Raw genomic sequence first — 25,793 nt, forward strand, 5'->3', positions numbered from 1 at the left:
ATTACAGGAGGTATCAGTTGACCCAGCTGGCATATATGAGGAATTACAGGAGCTATTAGTTGACCCAGCTGGCAGATAGGTGGCTGTATGGTGCAAAAAAGGGGACTTGGCGATACTGTTGGTAGGGATTCATGGTCCGAATTTCGATGACCCTCACTTTTACTCAGGATATGGGGGGAGATTTCAATTGCAAATTAAATCCAGAGTTGGACAGATCCAAGGGCATGGCTAGACGTCCTACGGCAGCAGCTGCGCGATTACTGAAATAATGCGCAGGGAAGGTCTCCTGGATATGAAGCCATAAACCTCCCACAGCTGGGGGGTTTACACATTACTGCTTGGTGCATGGTTAACACCTGCATTGATTACTGGTTGTTATCGTGAAAAGTGATCCTTGTGTGAGAGAGTGTAGGGCACTGCCATGTACGTATTCAGACAACTCATCAGTGATTTTGCACCTTGAATTGGGCGCATCTCGACCTGGACTGTTTATCTGGCGCTCTTCTCAATACTCCCTACTACTCCCTAATACATTCTGTGACAAAACAGAGCAAGCGATCATTAAATTCTTCACACATAATACAGGCTCAGGAGATGAATTTGCAACAGCATGGGAACCATTTAAGGCCTTTATTCATGGCATCACAATGTCCAAACATGTTGGGGTTCTCAGGTCTATGCGCAATCGGTTTGCCACTCTTGAAAAAGAAATCGCAGAGCTACAGAAACAACATGTGGAGACAGCGGAGGGATATCTTCGGGGTGAGATTAGAACCAAGTTAGATGACTACCACGAAACTGCATTACATGAGGTCACTCACTTAGGTAAATATGCAGAAGCCTGGGCGTATGGAGAGGGAGAGAGGCGTGGCGCCATGCTGGTCTCCCTGCTGTGAACCCGTCGAGATGAGAACGCAATCACTGGCATACAGGATGGGTGATGGCGGAAGCTTGCAATAACCCAACAGTTACTGTTCTGCTTTGTTAGATACTACACTGAGCTATATGGCTCGCAGGCTGCATCAGAAGACGAGGAAGCATCGGACTACCTAGAACATATCAATATGCAATGGCTTACCAATGAGCAAAGGGAACATCTTATGGCTCCCCTAAACCCTGCAGAAATTTGTGCTGTACTCCAAGCCATCTCCTTTGGCAATAAAGCATACTAAAAATTGCTGATTCCGCATCTGATATCGCTCTTCGAAGAGATGGCCACTGATGGCTGCATGCCTCCCACAATGCGGGAGACGCTACTGGTAATGATTTTGAAACCTGGCAAGCTTGTGACTGACTGCTCATCCTATAGGCCACCATCCTTACTAAATGTGTACATTAAAATCTATGCCAAAATATTAACCAACAGCTTGGCACGCCTGTTTCCGGGATTGGTTGGTGCAGAACAAACTGGCTTTGTCCCGGGGTGTCACTTGTCATCAAATCTTTGTACACTGTTTGGCACAATTCAGAGATTGGACCTTGAGGTGCGGGCAGCAGCAGTATTATTAGATGCTGAAAAAGCATTTGAGTCAGTGTCATGGAGCTTTAAGTTCAAAGTACTGCAGCGGGTGGGCGTTGGGGAAGTATTTGCCAAACTGGTGTCAATGCTTTACCTACTACGAGACAGTAAATTAACAATATGACTTCAGACCCTATTAGAATAGGGAGGGGCACAAAACAGGGATGCCCGATGTCCTCCATGCTGTATGTCTTAATCGCAGAACCACTGGCATGCGCTCTATGGAATACACCGTACAAAAGGGTCTAAGATTCCCGGGTTACAAACTGATAATCTCTGCCTATGCAGATGACATACTCTTTTACATCAGAGATCCAGAGTGTAAGCTCACGTCAGTGTTGAACGAAGTAGTTCAGTTTGGAGTCCACTCCGGGCTACGGGTCAATTGGAGCAAGTCCATGATATTCCTGTTTACTCCAGCTATACAGCCAGCGCAACTGGAGTTTCCACTCCGCTGGTCGTCGGATTCAATCAGATACCTAGGCATTCAGGTACACACGAATCCCGACGTTGTGATCTCGGAAAATTATGGCAAAGCCACAAAGAAACTGACAGAGGACGTAGAACGCTGGCTCAGATTACCACTGTCACTCATCGGACGCTAGCCATTTTAAAGATGGTGGTTTTGCCCTGATTTCTATTTCTATTTACAAATATTCCAATGCTCTCACCCAGAACGTTCTTTCAGCGACTCCGTACACTTCTGATTCGGCTGGCCTGGGCTGGCAAACAACCAAGTGTGAGCTCGGACACACTTACCTTGCCATACTCCAGGGGAGGTTTGAATACCCCGGACCTAGAAACATAATACAGGGTGGCCCAATGCACCCATTCCCACTTCTGGATACATGGTCCGAAAGAATTACCACATGTGTGGCTGGAACAGGACACTGCAGTATTATTGACTTTAACATAGCTACTGCATGGTGCATTGTCCCACAAGCATAGACACTGACCTAGTGAACACAATGGTAAACTCTTGGCAGAGCTTGCTTGAGAAACCCCCTTTTATATTTACCAAATACTCCAATAAGCTGGTGCACTTGGTTCCCTATGGGGAGGGAGAGAGGTATGCAGTCGGCTTTAACGGCCCTAGGGTTTACTGTTATAGGCAATTTATTCGGAGATGGCACTATGCTAAGTTGCGAAGAAGTGAGACAGAGATCCGAGAACCCCACGGCTCTTCAGCAATTTCACTTTCACAGAGCCCGGTGTGCGCTCTGATTCCGGCTGGGTTAGGATATCCTAGAACTTCCAGAAATGCCCGACCATAGGTCCCTAATCCAGAGACCCTCACCCAGCCACCTAGTGTCTAGACTTTACGCGAAAGCACAGGAGGCTTGCAAACAAGAAATTTACAGGGCCAAAATCATGTGGTAAAATGATTTAGGTGGAACTATAAGTGATAAACAATGGCAATACTGCTGCTCTGTTATAAAAACTTTTTCTTTAAATAGCATACAGACTGATTCACTTTAAATACATTAACAGAGTATATCACACCACTATACGATTATTTTGCTACAGTTTGTGTGATGCACCCACTTGTCAATGCTTTTGCATGGTGAAGGCTGACTTTGCACACCTGGCTGCACTGTACGGGAATTTGTGCTTTTGGGTGTTCTGTCCAAGAACTAGAAGTCATTACTGAGAAAACATTAGATGTATCCCCACTGATGGCGCTGTTGGGATATGACAAGGAGATATATTGTAGGGTGAGGCGCCTGGTAGCTATAGGATTACTGCTGGCGAGACGGAGAGTTGCAATGCGATGGGGCCGGGCCCACTTACGACGCTTGAGGACTGGCACAGAGACATGACCTATTGCAGCACACAATCAGACACATACCGGGAACTTCCCCCGCCGCAAAGTTGCCCTAAAGAAATATGGGGTCCATACAAGGCATTCCTGGCAGGCCAACAAGCAGGAGAATCAGAGAACGAAACACGTCTAGTACATTCAAATGTGGCTAGCTCAACATATGTATGATGTTACAACGCATTTAAAAATAGGCCAGATGGGGATGTGTCATGAATGTCGGTAGTCATGCAGGGTGATGGACCAATCCACTAAAGAGATTAGTATTGTGTAAGTGTACGTGATATCAGGTATATGGAGCACTTCGCTGAGGCTGGAGGGTGTTACATCACTTGTGTCTTTCGTTTCAGATGATCCTGACTGTAAATTATAACACTGATAAATTGCCAAGCAATACAAAAAGTCCTGCGTCTGCCGCCACCTACACTACACTGTAGATAGCAGCCTTGGTGTAAAAGTGGTATGGGTTAAAATGGGCTGGGTGATGGCCCTTGGTCTAGCAGGAGCGTAGAAGGGTGCTGGCTGGCTAGTCTTTGGTGCATCCATGCCTACAACGGGTAAAAGTACCCTGCAGTGTTCAAAATGGCAGCAGTGGGTGAAGCAACCTGCCATGCATAAAAAGCATAAACGTGCATGAAGTGCTTTGCAAACTAAAATAAAAGTTTAACATAATGAAAAGTGACAAGTGGAGCAAGGCTCCCCAAATTGTACAAGGAAACACAATGCAGGTTATATTAAGTGGAAACAAGAGTGTCTACGCACAGAGCAAATCCTCTAAAGAGCAATCTAATGCTATATGGAACACTAAGCACAGCAAGTGCAATACACACCCTCCAGGTCCCCCACAGCCATTGCATCTACGCTGCATCTAGACCCTTGAAGGATGCCCGAAGTAGATCTATTTGCATATGTTGCAACACTTACAGTAATCTTGGGTTGAGGGTTGTTTTACTTAGTGCATTGCCTCCCATCAGTGATCTGGGAACCACAGCCGCTTATATACCACTTGGTCAATACACACAAGCAGTGGCCCTACTTTAGGTTACATATGCTTCTTTAATGTCATGAATCAGGTATGTACTCTAGTATTTAAATGGATATAGTTGTATTTTCAGTGGCACACCAGTATCATCGAGTCCACGCTCAGGAGAAGGAATAGTATTGATTTTGATATGTTCAATGTGAATACCTACACTAACCCAATATCCTCTAAAGCTCGGTTGATCTTACGGAGTGCTGTTGTGCAACTCCTATCAGTTTCAGTCAGTAAAACGGAATCCGGGCAAATGGATATAAAGTGGGATGTCCTCTGACTTCTATGCTTCCATGTGGATGTCAACGTATCACTATTTGGACCAGGCTGCTATTCGTTTTCTTAAAAAAGCCTTATTTTCTCAGTGTCCAGGAACGCTGGCACTAGGAGATACACAACTTCTCACCACCCCAACACCACAAAAAAACAAGATAATTATAAATATCCACATTTGCAGACAACAAAGACAATTGAGAAGGATTGTTATTACGAAGCTGAGAATGGCTTGTGAATTCCAACTATCAAAGAGGGGACTGGATTAAACAAAAGGGCTGGAGAGTAAATAAGGCCATATCAAAACTTCGTATTTCTCCTAAGAATGCGCCAGAATTCTTTTTATGGCCTGAATCAAGAAACATAATCAATCCTAAAGATCTAGCTCACCCAACTATATAATGGGAAATATCACACTGTGTTGCAAAAAGAGCAACATTTGTACAAAGTTTTGTAGAGTTCCTCATGTTGCCACAATACTTCTTTGCTGCCCCTCACAGTTTTCCTGTGACATTAAGATCACCTTCTTAACAAAGAAGCATACAGTTTGAATCCATCAACTTACAGGATAGGAGACGCAGAGAGAATATGCAATCAAGCCATTTCTCTACACAACATACCGATTTCCTGACTCATATACTAGCCCAAGTTCAACATATTATACATATTTCTCTCTTGGCGGGTTCCCACATCCAAATTGTATTGCATTTCTTCTCCTATATAACATGGGTTCGGTAATTTGTGTGTCGTTTCTTCACAAAACCCAACCATCTTGACTATGAGAGACAAGCAGCAGTGACAATGCAGACCTAACAAGTAAACAGTGTGAGGAAATGCTTCTTTTTGCATGATCACCACCAAAGGTTTGGACTGATGCTTCTAATTTTTTCGACTAAGAGTGCTCTGAGATCTGCTAACCAGACCTCAGTTTCGTTGTTCTAACTCCTCACAAAATGTACATTCCCCGGGGTTGAGCTAGAAGTTTAACAAATGATCCAGATTACACCCAGGATGGTCTTGTAAATGAATTACATGGCAAGGTTGCACAAACATATCATATAAGATTGTAGTGTATTGCGGTGAATTTTTAGACACCCACATGAGTAAAATCCACCGCAGCTATAGATGTTTTATATAAAGCATACAACTCAGCTGTTTAGTCCAGAGCGCAAAAAAGCATTGGTAACCATAAAATCTGCAAACTTTTGAAAAGTTTGAAAGAGCTGTTCCAGTGTTATCCGTTGGTGAGAGCTTGTGTTCATCTTTGGTGACCAATCCAAGCTCTGATGACTCTCCTGACTCTATCAGACACGGGTGCCACTTTTGAGTTTGGGGTAGAGGTCTTCTTGACTACATGTTAGCAGTCAGCAGCAATTCTTTGTGAGTGGCTACTGACTGGTCAGGACGAGTGCATTCAGCTTTTATGCAATGGCACTGGAACAGGGGGTCAGCTGACTGACCCTTGGAGTCACAACTTTGGTCTTGGGCTCTGGAATAACTTTTCCTCAAGCCGGGTACCACAGGCACAGTCCTCTCTTTGCTAGCCCAAGGAGCAGCAGGTGCAGCCCAGGGACATTTGCAGTCTCTCTTGCTATGTCCAGTGGTCAGCAGGGCAATCCTTCTTTAGTCCCATAACCAGTCTGGAAAAGATCAGAGATTCAAGGTGCCACATGTAGGCCTAGAAAGTGCCCTGGGGTGATGTTGCTGTCACTAGTCAATGGTTTACCAGGATTCCTCCTGCCCTGTGATGATTCCCGACTATGTGTGGCATCTAGCATTTCCAGAGTTCAAAATTTTTCCACTCTCAAGATGTGTGACCCCTTCCTTGGACGACAGGTGCTTGGTAGCCCACCCTCGAGGTGTGGCTACCTGTGGGCTACATGCCTATGGAAAAACTGGTTTGGTAACTGGATTCCCCTCTCTGTTGCCGCTGCCAGCCTGTCTACACGAACAAAGGGGCAGCCCAACAAGAGTGTGAACGTCAATTGCCCACCAAAAGTGGCTTCCCCTTTGAAGCCCGCTTTTGGGCCAATAACTTGACTGGCTTCCTGGAAGGAGGTGGTAACACCTCCCTTTGCGGCAGGACTCGATTGTTCCTAAACTTGGGAGTCGTTCACATGACTTCTCGGGAAGTTAGAAGGCTTTCTGGTGGCCAATAACTGTGAAAGGCCACCACATATACTTGGCAACAGAGCAGAAACTTTCTACAAGTTGCCTTTCCTTAATTCCACAATTAATTTAATACCTTGAAGTACCAATTTTAGTAGTCCAATTCAGAAGTTAGGAGGACTGAGGCATCATCCTCCATCTATGAATTAGCCAATAGGGCTACTTTATCTTCCCAAAGTCAAAACAACAATTTGGACGTTTTACTGTTAGGACATATTAAAGTATATGTCCCACTTAATAAAATACAGCTCCCTGCCTTGGGGATCGACAGGCTTTCCTTGGGAGCGACTTGAATATCTTGTTAACCCCTTCGCTGCGGGGGTAATTCCCCCACGGCGCCGGTGGGGGAGCACTGCGCTGAGGTGCTTGTGATGAGCCCAGCTCGTCATGAGGATCAGTGGAGCTGTGCTCATGACGAGCTGGGCTCATCACGACTCCGCCCACTGATTGATTCTCCCGCAAAGGCGGGGATTCAATCGTGCGTGGGCGGGCTGCTGCTGTTATGATGAGCCCAGCTCGTCATGAGCACAGCTCCACTGTGCCTCATGACGAGCTGGGCTCTTCTTAAGCATGGATGTGGTTAAACGGAAGTGGAGCGGGGGCAGGTGGGTAGGGAGGTGGGGTTGCCATTGCTTTGAATGGCAAAGTTGAACTAGCAGTTTCATAACTGCTCTTCTAGGCTGCAGTGGCAGGCTGGGAGACATTTGTACCTTGTCACTAACAGAATGGCACAATCCATGCTTCAGCCCTGGGTGGACACTCTAACTTAAATGGCTTAGGTACCCTTGGCACCATACACTTGGGATTTGTAAATAAGTCTGTTTATGCCAATTGAGGGTAGCCAATTCAACATACATTTTGTAAGAGGTTAAAACACTGGCACTGAGGTCTGGTTGATAGGCCTCAGTGTATTCTCAGAGTCCAAAATTCAGCAGCATCAGTCCAAAACGTTGGGGTTGGTCATGTAAAAAGAGGCATTTCCTTAAAACAGGATAACCGCGATAGCAGGGTGCCATGACAAAGTATCTATAAATGCCAACATTTTAGACCTGGTAAGGCGGACATTTTGTAACAAAAATTGGGGGATGTATTTTCATCATTGAATTGTGTTGAAGTAGAGGCAATAGCTGGCCAGAGACAGTTACATTAAAGACATTTTTAGCTTGAAAATCTGGAGTCCCCCGCCTGAATAGGGTCTGTTGGCATGAATGCGTATCATAAGCCAAAGACAATACAAAATGGTTAATACTTACAATCAGTTGTTTTAATCCAACAAATGACTGCTCCACTACATTAGCCGTTAAAACCTGCCTCTTAAGTGCAGCCTGTTCACCCAGGAACCGGAGCATCAAGTCCCTCACTGCATCTCCCTAAAAAAACAAATTCACAGGTCAACTTCAATTTACATCACTCTAAAAACAGTTTCAGCTATACATTTAAGTTCTGCTGCATTTTTACGACTTCTTTCTCTGCACATTAACAGGAACTATCACCCTGATTCACTATGCTGCCTTGCCTCCGGGATGTCAGGCTGAATAGCTGTGTGCACTTTTCTAAATAAAGGTTTTAAAAATTAAAAAAAAAAAAAAATAACAGGAACTATCACTTTGTTACTTAAAAAGTACTACATAACATTATGATTTGATATATATATATATATATATATATATATATAAATAAATAGCTAAAAACCTAAGCTGCACACTCTCCCAGAAATGACCAGCACATCAGTAATTCCGATATAAGGCTCATGCTTATGAAAAACTACAAGCACTTACCTCTGCAAACTACCCAACATGCACAAACTTTTTTTTTTTAAATGCAAGATCAACTATCACAAGTAAAATGGGAGTGGGTTTCCTCGTGCCTTATCTTAATAACATTAAGGGCCAAAATCCTTTCACGGCTCTCAATGCACATGACAAACTGTACAAGGTATCACATTTTTTATAAAGACGTGCTTAGAAGCCAGAGTTTAAATACAGGGTGGGTTCATTTCAATTACAGTAGGTGTTGATGAAGAAGTAGGACAGAAGGGAAACGTAAGCTTCAGAGTCTCAAACCGAGGGTGTCTAAATCCAGGAAACTACCAATATTGGCTCGATACTAAAAATATGGTTTGTGCTGCTTTGTGTTCTGTGTGTTCTTATCACGCACTAATTAAACTGTGAGACTATTTGGGTGTTTTGTCGCCAGTGTGTGAGGCAAGCCCTGGATGGCTTACTCGAAGAACCAGGTATTCAGTACCTTGCGAAAGTCAAGGAGAGAAGAGGAGACTCTGATGTGTTGTGGGAGGTTGTTCCAGGCTTTAGGAGCCAGGAATGAAAAGGCGGGACCTCCTACTCTGGTTTTGTGTAAGCATGGAGTGTGCGCTACAGATAGACCAGCAAAGTGAAAGTGTCTGGAAGGTTGGTGGAAAGAAATGTGGCTCTCCAGTTAGGTAGGCATGTGTTGTGGAGTGCTTTGTAGGTTTAGGTAAGAAGTTTGAAATGTGGACATTTGTGTATCGGGAGTCAGTGGAGTTCCCTAAGGTGTGTTGTGATGTGGGCTCTGTGGGGGTAGGTAGAGGACATGGTGAGGCGTCTTTCCCAAAGACCAACACTTTGGTCTAGTCCGAGTACATTTTGAGGCAGTTAGATTTCATCCATGTGGAGTGCAAAAAAACTATGGATTTAGGCCCAAATCTCTGTACTGGGGTGAAGGTAGGACATTGTTCTGCATTCTATCCATCAACTGTGGTTTTTGCATTTGTCACCCCGAGTGGGATGGGTATGCTCAGACGTGAGTCCCATGCTCTCCACACCACTGGATTCAAGCAAGCCGGGCTGAAGACGGCTGGAATGCCAGAAACCGGTCCTCGGAAGCTTGTTTCCGGTCCAGGGAAGGCATGGCTTGGCAGTTCGGGCTGGACTGTTCCCATGAGCCACAGGGTCAGACTGATTTGCATATGGCCATGTTTGAACTGGGGTGGTGTGGAGTGTAAAAAAACGATGGATTTAGGCCCAGATCTCTGTACTGGGGTGAATGTATGACATTGTTCTGCATTCTGTCCATCAACTGTGGTTTTTGCTACAGGTATAGAGGCAGAGGGAGCAGGTGAAGGCTCTTTCTGTGTTGTGTGGTGCACCAGCAGAGGGTGACGTCACGTCCAGAGTTCAAGGCACAAAAAAGATCCGCAGGCTAGTGGTGAGAAGGGCCAGGGGATTCTGGCGCTAGGCACAGTTCAGGTGCAGACAGTCACATACCAGCTTGATTTAGACATGCTCACTGCGCACATCAACGCTGCAGCTACCATTAGGTAGGTCTGGGAGAGGGGAAGGAGTGCAGGGGCAGTGGATGGTGCTTAGGATCAGCATGTTTGCAGAAAAGGAGATAGGCAAGAGGAACAGGTAAAAGAGCTAGGAAAGGTGAGTCCTGCAGAGAAGGCAGGAAATGCGAGTGGGAAGTGTTCATGCAGAGAAGATGGAAGGACCTAGAAAATGCAAAAGACGGCAAAAAGGTCAGAAAAGGAACAAGAGGGAGAGCAAAAAGAGTGAGAGAAATGGCACAAAGAGAGAGAGAAATGGCACAAAGAGAGAGAGAGAAAAGGCAAATCGAGTGAGAGACGAACCACAAAAAGCGGAAGAAGAGGCACAAAAGTCACAGAGAGAACAAGGTGAGAGGAAGAGAGATGAGGCGGTGTCTCAAGGGGCTGGAGCTGGGTCCGCAAGTGCCTTGAACGATCAGAGAACTGGTCGCAGGTAAGTCTGGGAGGGCTGGGCCAATGCATCTGCCTAATGTGTATTTAATGAAATGTGTATTTCATCAGTCCTAGAGTCATGGTCACCATCTTATCTATAGTTTTGTTGAGCCATAACAACTATGTTGCATTAATACATGCAGCTGCCCTATGAGCAGTGGAGGGATACTTGTAAAGAAATAGCTCTCACAATTTATTTTTAACCAAGTCAAATATTCTACACTTGCATAGGTCATCCTTAAATGTTTATTTCTGTTACCTGGTCTTAAATTACTAATTTATTAAAAAACAATTAGTTCTTTTAAATTGTAACTGCTAAATGAATAGCATTATTAAAAAGGTGAAATATTTCTTTTGAATTACGACCTAGTAGAACCCGTCTTCCAGTCCTGGCAAAATAGTCCCTGACCTTGAAGCAGCAAAGACCAGCTAGGATTAACTCACGAATTCAATTATGTGAACAAGTATTATGGGATTGGTAAAGAAGTTGAATAAAAGTTGGGGCATTGCATGTTCATGTTTCAACATACCTCAGCGCTGCATTATAATGCTGAAGAATCCTGCACAGCTAATTCTCCAGCTATGCATAAATTACGGAGCTAATATTTCTGAATCCTCCGCTAAAGAGAAGGACAGCCGGGCTCTGATTTTAGGGAGTTTCTGCCTGATAAAGAGCTACCTGGGGGTTCTTCAGGGCACCTCCTACGAGATGTACTATGATATTATCTGCCAAGTAATCATGCACGCAAGCTCCGACAACATCTAGAGATCCTGCGACAAATCCTCAGTGGAGTCGGCAGAGCAGCTTTACTAAGGAACAAAGTACCAGTGAAAAGTAGTTTAGGGTGTTCTGGCTTAGTCGTCAGCCTAAATCTTTAGTGGTTCTGATGCACATCACAGTGTTAGAGGTGAGCAACCCCAACCACCCCACCCTGTCACCTGGCGACTGTTGGACCTTGTTCTGAATGCCTTGCCGCAGACTCGCCATGCTTCTGTTCTGGAAAGCGGATAGTGCTCTATGGATCTAAATGTGCTGGGAATCCAGTCAGAAGCACAAGGTGGACGGCTAGGCTTGGATGCATCAGAATGTGCAGGGCTGATGGAGGCCTGTCTAACTTCATTCTGTCTCTGGGACTGGTAGCCAATGGCTAAATAATGATGGCGTTCTCTTTCATGGCCCTGATGCGCCTTGTTCTTTCACTTACACAGGGGATCACACTGTCGGATCCAAAGCTCTTCCATTCATGGACATGAGTTTACACTGTGTTAATTAAAAGGGCCACTGACAAGGTGCGAACCCACCTATAATATCCTGGGTTAATGATCTTGAGGTGTGAGTGTAGCGGGGGCTCTGACTGTTGCAATGAAGTGCAATTTTTAGACCAACTGAGAAACTCAATGACAATGTGGAGTAGCTTGCGCTGTTTTTGCCCATGCCTTCACACCTTATCAGACGTGAAGCAAAACACAGCAGGGTGTGGTGTACACAGAAGTGTCCACTCAAGCAAAAAAGAGTAAGCGCATGCTTTAATCAGTTGCCAGCATCCACAACTCGTATCTCCTTCTCTCCCTGGCTCCAACTGACCACCCACTGAATTACAACACAATCAGAAACCCAGAACCCAGTCTCACGCAGGAGACAACGCAGGTAAGAACACAACACATCCCCTTTCTCTAAAAAGAAATTAAAAACAATATAAAAAAAACACAGAACAAGACTCCGAAAAAATATATGAATTAAAACCCAACCACCATCCCCACATAAATAAATTTGAAATAACAAAAACCTTTCACATAATATAATCATATTAGTACACAGGTTTCTTGACAGTATGACCAGATTTACTTTGCACCAGCCTTCTCTGGTCACCCAAATGGGTACCGCTCATACTACCATCGCAGTATATATCTTCAACTTCCTCCATATGCCTTTCTTCCATGTGATTCTCACGCCTTGTGTCAACCTCACTTAACAAAACATAACGCCCCTTCTCCACATCACCACCTTCTTCCTTCCCAACACCTTTACACCTTTCAATCCTGCTAATATACCACACTCGCTCAACCTAGCAGCATTTACATAAATTTCCTCCACCCTCAAAAGTTTGGAAAATCTTCTTTTCCTTCCTCACTTTACTTGGCTTTTTACTCGTACCATTTCACCCACTTGCATCCGTACCATATTGACACCCGATTTACTGTCTTAATACAATTTGTACTCATCATGCACCACCTCTGGTGATCGTTGAACCCGCTTGGAATTCCTCATCCACCCCTGAGGATCTTTGGTGAACAGAGCTCTTCCAAACATGACAGCAAAGGGACTGTAACCTGTAACCCCTGGTGTAGTAGGAAACATCCACTATTTTTTTACTTCCAACATCCACTTTTTAGGTCTCGCCTGTCGATGCGCATGCGCATCGAGCTTGCGAGTCTATGGTGGCTTATCCACTCTTTATCCCCAACTTGCAAGGAATCGTGGCGATTCCTTGCAGTGCACGAGAAATTTAAGCTCAATGCGCATGCGCATTGAGCTTAAATGCGCGTGCACATGCCCCCAGCCGCCTGCCTTGCCTACTCTCTCTCACAGCCTCCCCCAGCTCCACCCCCTCACTTCTTGATTGCACGGCCGCTAGGCCGTGCCTCCTCTACTCTCCTCCTCCTACTCTCCTCCCCGTCTGTTCCCGCACTCCTCCCACACCCCCGCTCCGCCCCCTCCCCTGCCTGCCATGTCGCGTTCAAAACTTTTACTCCATGCATAATCACGGAATGCGGAGCTTCTAAAAATAGTTGCTTTCATTTTCTTCCTTCCCTTTATGCACTCCTATTCTCAATTACTTCTACATTCCTTACTTCTACGAACTCCTGTCTTTGTGCCCTTACATTGAATTTGCTCTTTCAAGTACGTTTTCATTTTTTCTCTCACCTTCATGCATAATTCCCAAATACTGAAATTCTGCTTGCTAGCAGTCCAGTCCCGCCACACGTCAAGTACCACCGAGTCGGATAACAGTAAACATCTGTTATCTGTCAACAGCAGCACGCGAGATCTTGTGGGGTAAAGTGGCGCTCTGTAAATGCATGTTATATAAGAGAGAGAGAGACATTTTCAACAGAGCAAGAAGGTTTCAAACATCCAGGCAAATCACCTCACATTTCAGGCAGTTTTATTCACATTCCAGTCTATTGCCGAGATTGTGAGCTGAATCGCGACCCAGGAGAGGACTCGAAACCACTTCCACATGGCATTTTTTCCACGTACGGCCAAAGAATGGAATGTTATTATTATAATTTTTTTTGGGTGCATGCACATTGTCAAACTTCTCCCGGGCTGCTGATTTAAAGCTCGGTAAGCCCCCACAGAGCTGCTTTTTAATTGCTTCCGAGGGATGCAGGTCAGATCTCCAGTTAGCCGCAGCGCCTTGTGGTTGCAAAAGCCATACTGTGGCTTTTATTTGCATTTGGAAAACATTTTTTAACTTATTAATGGCATGTAGGTAAATCATTTTTAATAAACGGAAGAGAAGCCTAAGGTAGAGGAATACCGTTCACAGAATTATGCTTTAAGGTCCTACTTAAAAGCATTCTTTCATCGTCACATTTTTTTTTATAGTTTCCATAACCTCGGCTAAACGAGCGCTCACAAACCTTTCCCTCTCCATTTTTAAAGAGGACTGGATTTTCACTTCCTAATTGGCTCGAACCATTGATGCGGCATTTCCTATTTGAAGAAAACGTCTCATTTAAATAGCTGCGCTTTGGTTGAATCTGTTCTCGAAATTTAGCAATCGTAAAGTGTAACACTAAAGAAAAATGTAAATTACTCGCAGGAACGGCTGTCAATGCCGGAATTCGCCCCGTGCGCCTTGAGGTGGCAGGAGATGTAAGTCGCGGCCTATGCATACATTTGCATCTTTCACTGAAGAATATTTCAGCGCTCCCACAAAGGGTCTTAGCTCGCTTACCGTGTCACTGTTCTGTTGCATGACAATCTAATCACCCCCTTGTTTTGGTGAATCAGATTTTATCTGGGCAAGCTATTATCTGGTGAGAGCTTGAGTTGGCAAAGAACAGTTGCTTTTAAATCTTTTTTTTTGTTGTTATAATTTCATATGTGCTGTGCGTTCAAATACAGAGGTCAAACGTTAGCTTATTTCTTCCTACAAATTACTGCTCATTTTATCCTGGAGACTGGTGTTTGTTTCTTTCTCTGCCTGCAAAGTTAGAGGATTTTGGGAAGAGAACTGTCTGACAATTGTGCTGAAGTACATGGAATTTGTCTTTTAACTCACATTTAAGTAGCTTGTAACTCCACTGCACTCCTCCCACACCCCCGCTCCGCCCCCTCCCCTGCCTGCCATGTCGCGTCGCATTTCTCCTCCCCACAGCAATGCCCTCCGTTCCTACTCTCCTCCCCTCGCCGTCTGTTCCCGCACTCCTCCCACACCCCCAAAGGCCAGGGCTAAACTATAGGCCGCCGTCTGTGTAATCTCCTGCCATCGCCATCTGTTCCCCCTCCCCAGCCGCCAGCACCTCCCCTCTCTCACCCCGCAAAAAGCAAACATTTAGACAGCAATCTCACACCATTACACGATGTTTCCTGGTGAGTGGAATACACTGATAACAACCTTGTCTTGCTTATGCATATTATCATAGGAGCCTTTTAAAGTGATTCAGCTACCATTATCATTATTTAGTGGAGCTTGCTGTTTTAACAGCTGATGCAGCGATTGATAGCACAATAGCAGCCATACAAGTCAAGAATGGTAGCACTCTGAAACTGGCATTTTCCTGGCATTGTCCTGGCATTTTCATATTTTTCCCAATGGTTGGCAGTCATCTGTTAATGTTCATGCAGTTCTTTAGTACTAAGGAGTAATCATCGTCCCATTCAGGATGCACTCGAGTTATCGCTCTGGGTTTGGCCAGAGAAATCTGAAGCAGTCTGGATGATCTCATGCCACCAATTCTTCAAAAAGGTACAATAAGAAAAGCCTTTGTGTTGGCTTCAGCTTTTAACTTCCATGTGTTTTTCTTGATTTGCCATTACTTGTGTGTTCTGTTTATTTGGGCTAAGGCATTTCGTGGATGGCTACATTGTTCCAATTTGTGTTTCAATTGGGTTTTGTGATGAGGGATCAAGCAGTCATTCTGTTACACTGTGCATTCGACGTGGTATGTAGGTTGTAATTATCAGACAGCTTGTGTATTTTGATGTACTTACTTTGCTGAAGTTATGACATTTTAATTGCAGATTTATAACATTTTTGTTTAGGAAGCCTCAAAGGTGCAAGGACAATATTGGATTATGCAATATTTTCCTGTACATGCTTTTTAAATTCAATGCTTAGGATGAACATTTAATTCGGACTCCTTTTCATAACACTCTATTTAAGAGTAACAGCATAACTCTTTGCCTGATGTCTGTTTTGCAAAGGGGCTCTACCGTCAGGTAGCACCGTTTACAGGTTTTATCTTCCTTGATGTGGGTGGGGAAGGCTCTCTCCTAAGTTGTTACAGCTAAATGTGGAACGGGCTATTTAAATAAAATCTTCCCAGACAATGAAGCAGGGTTTTCCGCCAAGGCTATTCAACTAACCCTTGTATGGTCCTGACTACACTTATAGAAACATATACATTGGTCTGGCCCAGTCCTACCAAACTGTGACTTTGGACATATATTAGGGTGTTATCAGGGTCAATAGTACTTACTATCGACAGTGGTTGTAATTTAAACAGTCTATAAGCAGTCCTCTGAAGTCATTAGATGTAGCTCACTCACCCTCACCCTCACTCACCCTCACCCACACTCACCCTCAACCCCTCACCCTCACTCACCCTCACCCACACTCACCCTCACCCACACTCACCCTCACTCACCCTCAACCTCACCCTCACTCACCCTCACTCACCCTCAACCCCTCACCTACCCTCACCCTCACTCACCCTCAACCCCTCACCCTCACTCACCCTCAACACCTCACCCTCACTCACCCTCAACACCTCACCCTCAACCCCTCACCCTCACTCACCCTCAACCCCTCACTCACCCTCACTCTCACTCATCCTCACTCACCCTCAACCCCTCACCCTCACTCACCCTCACCCTCACTCACCCTCACCCACCCTCAACCCCTCACCCTCACTCACCCTCACCCTCACCTTCACTCACCCTCAACCCCTCACCCTCACTCACCCTCAACGCCTCACCCTCAATCACCCTCAACCCCTCACCCTCACCCACCTTCACTCACCCTCACCCTCACCCTCACTCACCCTCACTCACCCTCACCCTCACCCTCACTCACCCTCACTCACCCTCACCCACCCTCAACCCCTCATCCTCACTCACCCTCAACCCCTCACCCTCACTCACCCTCAACCCCTCACCCTCACCCTCACTCACCCCCACTTACCCTCAACCCCTCACCCTCAACCCCTCACCCTCACTCACCCTCACCCTCACTCACCCTCAACCCCTCACCCTCACTCACCCTCAACCCCTCACCCTCAATCCCTCACCCTCACTCACCCTCACTCACCCACACTCACCCACACTCACCCTCACTCACACTCACCCACCCTCACTCACCCTCACCCTCACTCACCTTCACCCTCACTCACCCTCAACCCCTCACCCTCACTCACCCCCACTCACCATCAACCCCTCACCCTCAACCCCTCACCCTCCCTCACCCTCACTCACCCTCAACCGCTCACCCTCAACCCCTCACCCTCACTCACCCTCAACCCCTCACCCTCAATCCCTCACACTCACCCACACTCACCCACACTCACCCTCACTCACACTCACACTCACCCACCCTCACTCACCTTCACCCTCACTCACCCTCACCCTCACTCACCCTCACTCACCCTCACCCTCACTCACCCTCACTCACCCTCACCCTCACTCACCCTCAACCCCTCACCCTCACTCACCCTCAACCCCTCACCCACCCTCAACCCCTCACTCACCCTCAACCCCTCACCCTCAACCCCTCACTCACCCTCAACCCCTCAGCCTCACCCTCACTCACCCTCAACCCCTCACCCTCACTCACCCTCACTCACCCTCAACGCCTCACCCTCAACACCTCACCCTCAACGCCTCACCCTCACCCTCACTCACCCTCAACACCTCACCCTCACTCACCCTCACCCTCACTCACCCTCAACACCTCACCCTCACTCACCCTCAACCCCTCACCCTCACTCACCCTCACCCCCTCACCCCCTCACCCTCACTCACCCTCACTCACTCACCCTCACTCACTCACCCTCACTCACCCTCACTCACCCTCACTCACTCACCCTCACTCAAACTCACCCTCACTCACCCTCACTCAGCGCAACCACAGCATCTTCACTAAATATATTTAATAAACTTTAAGCTATTGGCAATATAAAATAAAATCCATTTTATTTACGTATTAATTATTAATTGTTTTTTAAAGCCATTGATTTTTTTAATATCAATACATATAAGTCACATATAAGTCCCGTTAATACAAAACATGTTGCTTTACAAATGCTAGAGGTGTCGCATTTACAAAAATTATAACTATTGGCTTTGTAAAGAAGAAAGCTATTAATTTAGCTATTTAGAAAAAACAACACATAAATAAAAAACAAAAAAATAAATAACACCTATAGCTCAAACCTTCCTACTGCGAGACCTATTGCATTTCCAATGCAATAGGTCTCGGAGCATTTGAGTTAGAGCTTTTAGAAATGTTTATGGCTTTTTTTTTTTAATTCTTTAGCATTGGCTACAGGAAACAAAAATGCTAAAGATTTACAAAAAAACCCATAAACAATTCTAAAAGCACTAACTCTAATGCTGCGAGACCTATTGCATTTCTAATGCTTGTTGTTTTTGTTATTGGCCATCTGAAAAGCGCCCTTGATCACACAGCTGAGTCTCTCAACTTCATCATTCCCTTCTGGGCGATGCACAGAAGTACATTTATGAGCCACAACACTACAGTGAAAAAAACTCTGCTGCCATAAACTGCATTCCATTATCAGCAATTACTTAGACCTTCCCTCTCAGACAACTCATCCAAAAATCTGAGCACATTTTCCGCATTAGTGTCTTTCACAAAAGCACCTCCTGCAATTTGGAAAGATAATCCACGGCAACCAAAACATGGACATAATCACCACTCTCATCCCACACAGGTTCCATTATACCCGTTATATCCACTCTGATAGTGTCCCAAGCCATTGTCTCCTACAGGACCTAAAGGTGGCCTAAATGTGATTTTAGATTTGGTCGCACATACTTACTCCCAGGGCCTGATCTAGGGCAGTGTGATCGGTGTCACCGCACTGGGTGCTGACTTCGAGTGGAAGTGCTGTGTTTGCAAGTATATTATGGTTTTAAAACAACCTGCTGTTGCTGTTTCATTGCCTCCGGCACTTTTTAGGCAACAGTAAAAATGTCGCGATAACTCTGGCGATTAATGTTCTTTTTTTGAGAGAGATTGGAGTAAGATAGCAGAGAGAGTTAATATGCACCATGCAGATCACAAAGTGCATATAAATAAATAGGTCAATGGGTTATTGCTTTTGTTAGAGGGATTAATTAGGTACTTGCAGTTTATAACTAAAGTTAAAATCCTAATATAGAACAGTGAGCTATTAACTATCAGAGATGCATGCAAACTGCAGGGTATATGAGGGATATGATTTTTTTCTTGTCTTTCATTATCCTAATGTCGCAAAAAAGGTCAATTTGGGCAGAAATTAATTCTTATTATGTATTTAATAAACTATGTTTTCCATCAAACATTGAACCAGATATTGTTACGTATACATCATGTGCACAACACTTGATACTTCAAGGCCAACATTTTGTTAGGTGTAAAAGTACAAGGGACAATGAGGGATAATAAAAAGGAATTACCGTGTTTACAAGTAAACAACTGGGGGGGCATACATCAAAATTGCACACTCAGACTACGGTCCCAGGAAAGAACTTAGGTGATCTTAGTTTGCAGGCACAGGTGCGTCCTGTATAGCACTAACCAATTCAAGCTTTGGTTTAATGCCCTCTTTGCTCGCCTCATGCTCCAAATAGTTTGACGTTTGCACCCCAAACCTGCATTTGGAAAACTCTACTGACAACCCATTCTCTTGCAAAGGGATCAATACCTTCAACAAGAGGCTGTTGACTATTGTCTTACCATCACTAATATTTTGCCCTCGAAAAATAATATTCCTTCAAATCCTTTAAAAAGTTTGTGCATGAGTTTCTGAAAGACCAAAGCCAAGCCAAATGGCATCCTTCTGAGCCTAGAACAACCAGTGAGTGTCATGAATGCACTAAAATCCTTACTATCTGGGTGCACACTTATCGGATGATGAATTAACCATTGAAAACGATTCCATTCCCCTAATCATGGCTAACAATTCATTAACTTTTGGAAAAGCACATTTCTCCACAAACAATATTTCATTAAGGTACCTCAGATCTACACACAGAGAAATGTTTTCATTGAGTTTCCTTGTTATGACTAAAGGGGTAATCCATTCAACACTCAGTCCATCATCCCCTTTGGTTTTGCTTTGTTCGCCCTAAGTTGGCAGTGTATGCCCAGGCGTGGGTCCTTTGCTCACTTTGCCACTGGATTCAAGATAGCCCGGCTGATGAGGGTTATGAACTCGAAACCGGTCCCAGGATGCTTGTTTCCGGTCCAGGGAAGACGTGGCTTGGCAGTTCGGGCTGGACTGTTCCCATGAGGCACAGGGTCAGACTGATTTGCACATGGTCATGTCTGAACTGGGGTGGCGGAGTGAGCTGAAGAATGATGATGGATTAAACCAAGATCAGTTGACTGGAGGTGAGTGCTAGCAATGTTCAACACTCCGTCCATCATCCCCTTTGGTTTTGCTTTGTTCGCCCTAAATTGGCAGGGCATGCCCAGACGTGGGTCACTTGCTCACTTTGCCACTGGATTCAAGCTAGCCTGGCTGATGACAGCTGATTAGCCAGAAACTGGTCCCAGGATGCTTGGTTCCGGTCCAGTGAAGACATGGCTTGGCAGTTGAGGCTGGACTTTTCCCATGAGGCAAAGGGTCAGACTGATTTGCATATGTCCAAGTCTGAACTGGGGTGGCGGAGTGAGCTAAAGAATGATGATGGGTTAAACCCAGATCAGTTGACTGGGGGTGAGTGCTTACAATGTTCAACACTCCGTCCATCATCCCCTTTGATTTTGCTTTGTAATCCATTCTGATGCCTCCAAAGTTTCAATAATACGAACTTTCAACAATCTTTGAATTTCCACATTCACCTTCTCGCTCACATTTTAGGGTAAATTCCTCATTTAATGCACTTTGGATTCTGCTTTTCTCCTATGAATCATCTTATGCAAAAATCCATGTAGTTTGCCAACTTCCCAGATGCCACACAACCACCAACCACTCACACCTGCTCTGAGCAGTTGGGGTCCAGTATTATATTAAAGGCCCTTAGATCCATCCACACCGACACTGATAAACCTTCCACCGATACGTACAGATTTCTATCACTCTTCGGTTTTAAAACTCAAAAGTGACTGGTCCGTACAATACCTTAGGTATGGGTTCACCTGTTGAGCAACCAACACTCCTTCAAATTGTTTCTTCAACACCTCCTTGTCTACAATTGTGTAAGGGGATCTGGGTTCTGTCACTATCATGCTCTGCACCCCCCCTAGTTTCATTTCACACACAGGTTTATTCCTACAAGTGTAAATCAGACTACTTACAACACCCAATTAAGATGTTTCCCCTTCATCTATACTCCAAACACATTCTCTTCCTGTTACTCTCAACATCATCATCAGTAGTGAGCAAATTTGATTTTGAACTAACATTGTCGTTAAGGGCCTTCACCATTAGTTCCCGTTTTTTCCTTTTGTTCACTTTAGGAAAGGGCCCTCTAATAACAGATGTTGAGCATTTTTGATTGACTGACAGGCAATGTTTACTGTACACCAAGTGCTCCACAGCATCTTTTGGAAGAATCTTTCTCCACATACTGGTCCAGGTTTTTCATTTTTCTTTTCCATTTTATTATAGACCTTTAGGGCCTGAGAACCAAGGGGATGTAAACGTATCTTCTGTTTCTTTTCTTAGCTCAAATCTTCATCCTCAAAAATGCTTTTATATTTCAAGAAGTACTTCCTCCAATCCTGCCATTTTAATGGTGGATCTCCAGGCACAGCTAAGAAAGGTTGTGGAGGTGTCAACCAGAAAGTTTGAGGCACATATTTTTATCTTTTTCCTTTATGAGGAAGACACAGGAAACTAAGAGGAGCAAATTTTATGTTGTCACAACGTGAACACTGGCACTCAAATTCCCCCAAATTCCAAAATGACAATGCATGCTTGATAAGAAAATACCTCACCATAAATATGAAGAATCCTAAAGAAGTCTTAACAATACCAGAAAAATGGATCTAACATAGGCACTAAAAGCAGGATTGCTGGAAAAACACACAGTCAAGTTACATTAATATCTAGCAGAAACTTGACTTTTCAAGTTGGCCGCCCGCAGGATTGACGCAGCATGAACTAGCTGCATGTGACATTGAACATAACTGCAGTAGCCTCAGTAGTCAGGCAGCCTTAATTACCATCCAAGTCATGTGGTTCAACATGCTCTGCAGTGGGCGGAACTCAGTCACATGTATGCGCATATGCTTGAGGCAAAAATCACGCGCTAAGTGAGAGCTCGGTTGCGCCTGAGCAAATACCAGTCCATACAGCGATACCCCAAAACAGCATAATGCCAATCCACTGCCTTCGCCTGATTTACTACTACTGATTAGATAGTCAAACTCAGCCAAAGCCTTTTCTAGGTTTACCATATCAATTTCACGCAATCTCAACGAAGCTTCCTGCAGGGAGATGTTCCAAATTTCGTTATAATTAGCATATGAGAAGCTTTTCTGACGGGGCTTACTGGGACATAGAAAAAAAACCTGAGATTCAGGTCATCTGAGAGTAGGAACAAGTGTTGTTCCACCTGTGATAGTGTTGAGGTTTTTAGCCAATCTAGGCATAACTCCCCAACACTGTATGATGTCACCACCCCTGGATGTTCTCATTGTACATAGCGCAAGTCAGGCCTATGGATACTAAACCGTTCGGGGGTACCCCTGAATCTTGACTGATACCTATTGGTGTTGTTAGACCCAACTGACCATCCCTTCCAATTGGGATCTGTTGAATTGTATGAAACGCCATGCATAATGTCATCTAGTGTACTCTAACCATTTTCTGCATAGTTTTGCCATCCCACCAAGTGTGAAAGCAAGGAAATACGAGGTGTGTTCAAGTCCTTAATCTTGGCTAACCCAAGACAGTAAGTCTGTTGCACTGTGTCATTCAGGAAAATCATCTATTGTGGTATGAGGCATGCTCTGAATGGTGCCTCGGTTCCCTGAACCTGCCATTATTTAGCCCTCCAGACTGATTTAATGTCTATCGTGTCTCTCCATAAGGCGAAATCCTGTTCAGGCAGTTGGGGAACAAAGGATGCAGAGTATATCTGTTTTGTGTTAGTGAGCATACTTTTCCTTGCTGATATAGGCGCAAGATTATAATAATATGAGCGTGGATCTGATGTACTGAATCCAGAAAAATAAGCAAACTTTTGTGCAAACGTTTGTGAGCTACCTTTCAGCTGTGTTGGGCAATGTTCCCATTGGTGGTGTGCGAAAACATTTTGTGGTGCTCTCGTTTATGCAAAAAGCGATGACCATAGTGTTGATAACAATACATTGCGCTAAAATCAGAAGAGTCATCAAACATTTCATTTGATGAAAATGCTGCAGACAGTTCTAAATCAGATAATATATTTTTAACAGTTTCAAAATCCCAATCGTCAAAATATGTAGGTGATGCTATCATTCAAAGAAATGTTGAATACACATGGAACTTTCAAAAGTTCAGTGGAACCAGTTACATCATATGAAACTCTGTCCCAAACTATTCCGTCAGGAACTGAAACTGCTGTAATGTTCACAGAAGGACAGGTCTCTTTGTTTACAATGAGATGATGTATGAGGTTTCAATACCAAGTTCACTTTTGATACCGCAAAGTGTTCTGAGAGATAGTGTCCATTCAAGATCAACTAAACAACAGTCACTAAACCTATTCAGAAAAGTAGGAACAGTATACCAGTGAATATCCAGAGCTGTAGCCATGGTGAAACCAGATATGTCTTTTTCAGAAAAATGTAGAAATCATGAAGTTGTTCTTTGCGGGAAACTGGACCTGGCGGTGACTCAGGTTCACATGGATCCAGAAACAATGTGTTGAGAATCAATGAAGTAGTCAGATGCAATTTGATCTATCTTTGGTAGCTCAGCGAGTATTGTTGAACTTGTCATTGTCTCCTGTAGAGGCATATTGATATAGATGTTGTTGGTAGGCCAAATTGATATTTGTGTTTAACTTGAATTTTGTTGTTGTTCATTTTCAATAGGAACGAGTTCCATTTCATTGTTGGTAACTCCATTACTTCGAATTGTAGACTCTTCGAATGTTATTAGTCTTTCAGTCTGAACGTCCTGTATGGTAGCGAGAGGAGAGCGGCGGCTACATAATGTGGTTTGATCAGATCATTTGAGACAAATCTCTCTTTTATGCCGGCAAGAGGTGGAAGAAGTACTGTTCTTGTTCTTTTGACAGCCAGGACAGGTACAGGCTTTCTGTATGATGGCCCAAATTCCTTCTTGTCCACAATAATTTCTCTGATCAGATCCGACTTTTGGGATCCAGGCAGGTCTTGCTGTTACTGATTTCAATTTCCCAGTGCGGTGCATTTTACATGCACATTGCTTTGTAGTGCCCGGAATTCATTAAGATCCAGTAAAACAGCCAAATGTTTATCGATGTCAAAAGGTTTTTTATCCGCCACTGTGCTTTTATAATCGAGATCAGGTACCAACTTCTCCGTCCCAAATAGGACTTTGTAAGGGGTGATACCTCCGAGGGAACTTCTTGGCATATTATTTAGTGCCCTCTGTACCACATATTGGTAATTGACCTAACTACCACCTGAACCTAATACCCTTCCTGTTAAGGATTGCTTTAAGTCCCGTTTTGTCATCTCCCCGACCGAATTTCCCTTGGGATGGTATGAAGAAGAGTATCGCAATGCTACACCCACACTTCCTGTGGCTTCCTCGTATGCCTTAGAGATAAACGCTGGGCCACGGTCAGAATGTAATGTGCCAAATGCATATGTCCCTATGAAGACTCGCAAATCTTTTATAACAGTACGAGCATCAGCAGAGCACTGAGACCAAACCCATAGGAATCTAGAACATGAATCCACTGCTACCCAGATGTACTTGTAAGCCCCATCAGATTGTGAGGGGCCGCAGTAGTCCAAATAGACACAAGGGAGCGGTCTGTCTGATATCAGTAATGGTGTGTGTGGTGGGCGCCCTACGGTCGAACCCTTCATCTGTTGACAGATGTCGCACTTAAGAACACTTTTGTCTGTTGTTAGACCTGGCCCCCAATAGCATTGTTTCAGTAATGAAACAGTCGCAGTTATCCTGTGTGTGCAGAACTCAGACCTCGTGTACAGCTAAAATTAAACCTAACCTGCGATCCATATTCGGCATTACTCTATCCCTCACTTTTTGAATTTGAGCATACAGAATATTTTTTGCAGCTTACTAGTAGGAGTACGTGAGTGGAAAACCTTTCGGAAAGGTTGTGCTGTTTTTGTGTGAAGCAATGACAGTTACCATTGTACTTCTGTCTATTCTCATGCCAGAATGAGTGGTTGCAGCTACGGCAGCAGTTAGTACTACTGCCCCCCTTTGTGGCTTCATCAGCCAAATAATTCTCTTGAAAGTGAACATACTTTCGGCAAGTCTTTTTTAACTCTGCCACTTGTTCTTAAAGCATTTTGTGTTTGCTTGTGCAACATTTTGAGTCTTTAATCCCATTCTGACCCCAGTAATGAAGATATTCATTGTAAGACTGGACACAGTAAAATGAATCGCACACTTGAAGTGTGGGGATTTCTTTAATCGTTTGTACTGTTGCAAGTAATAGTGCTTTTAATTCTGCCAGCTGTGCCGTGCAATCTCCTAGAGACTGTGCCTTTGTACTGCTATGATGGAACTTGCTGTCCTGCATACGTCCTTTTACAATCGCACAAGCTGCACAGTATTGCTGTTTACTTCCTATGGTTGGCTGAGCAGAACCGTTAGTAAATGATGT

At 44.4% G+C, this 25,793-nt stretch overlaps 1 protein-coding gene across 1 annotated transcript in view; it reads right to left on the reverse strand.

The window, feature by feature from the left end:
* Positions 1-25,793, reverse strand: part of TRAPPC12 (trafficking protein particle complex subunit 12) — an 856,088-nt gene that overhangs the window by 764,950 nt on the left and 65,345 nt on the right. Inside the window, exon 3 of the mRNA XM_086926387.1 lies at positions 8,067-8,183. Coding sequence (XP_086782513.1) covers positions 8,067-8,183 — 117 coding nt within the window. The remainder of the gene's footprint in view (positions 1-8,066; positions 8,184-25,793) is intronic.

Source organism: Lissotriton vulgaris, chromosome 6, assembly GCF_964263255.1.
Source record: "Lissotriton vulgaris chromosome 6, aLisVul1.2, whole genome shotgun sequence".
Classification (NCBI taxonomy): Eukaryota; Metazoa; Chordata; class Amphibia; order Caudata; family Salamandridae; genus Lissotriton; species Lissotriton vulgaris.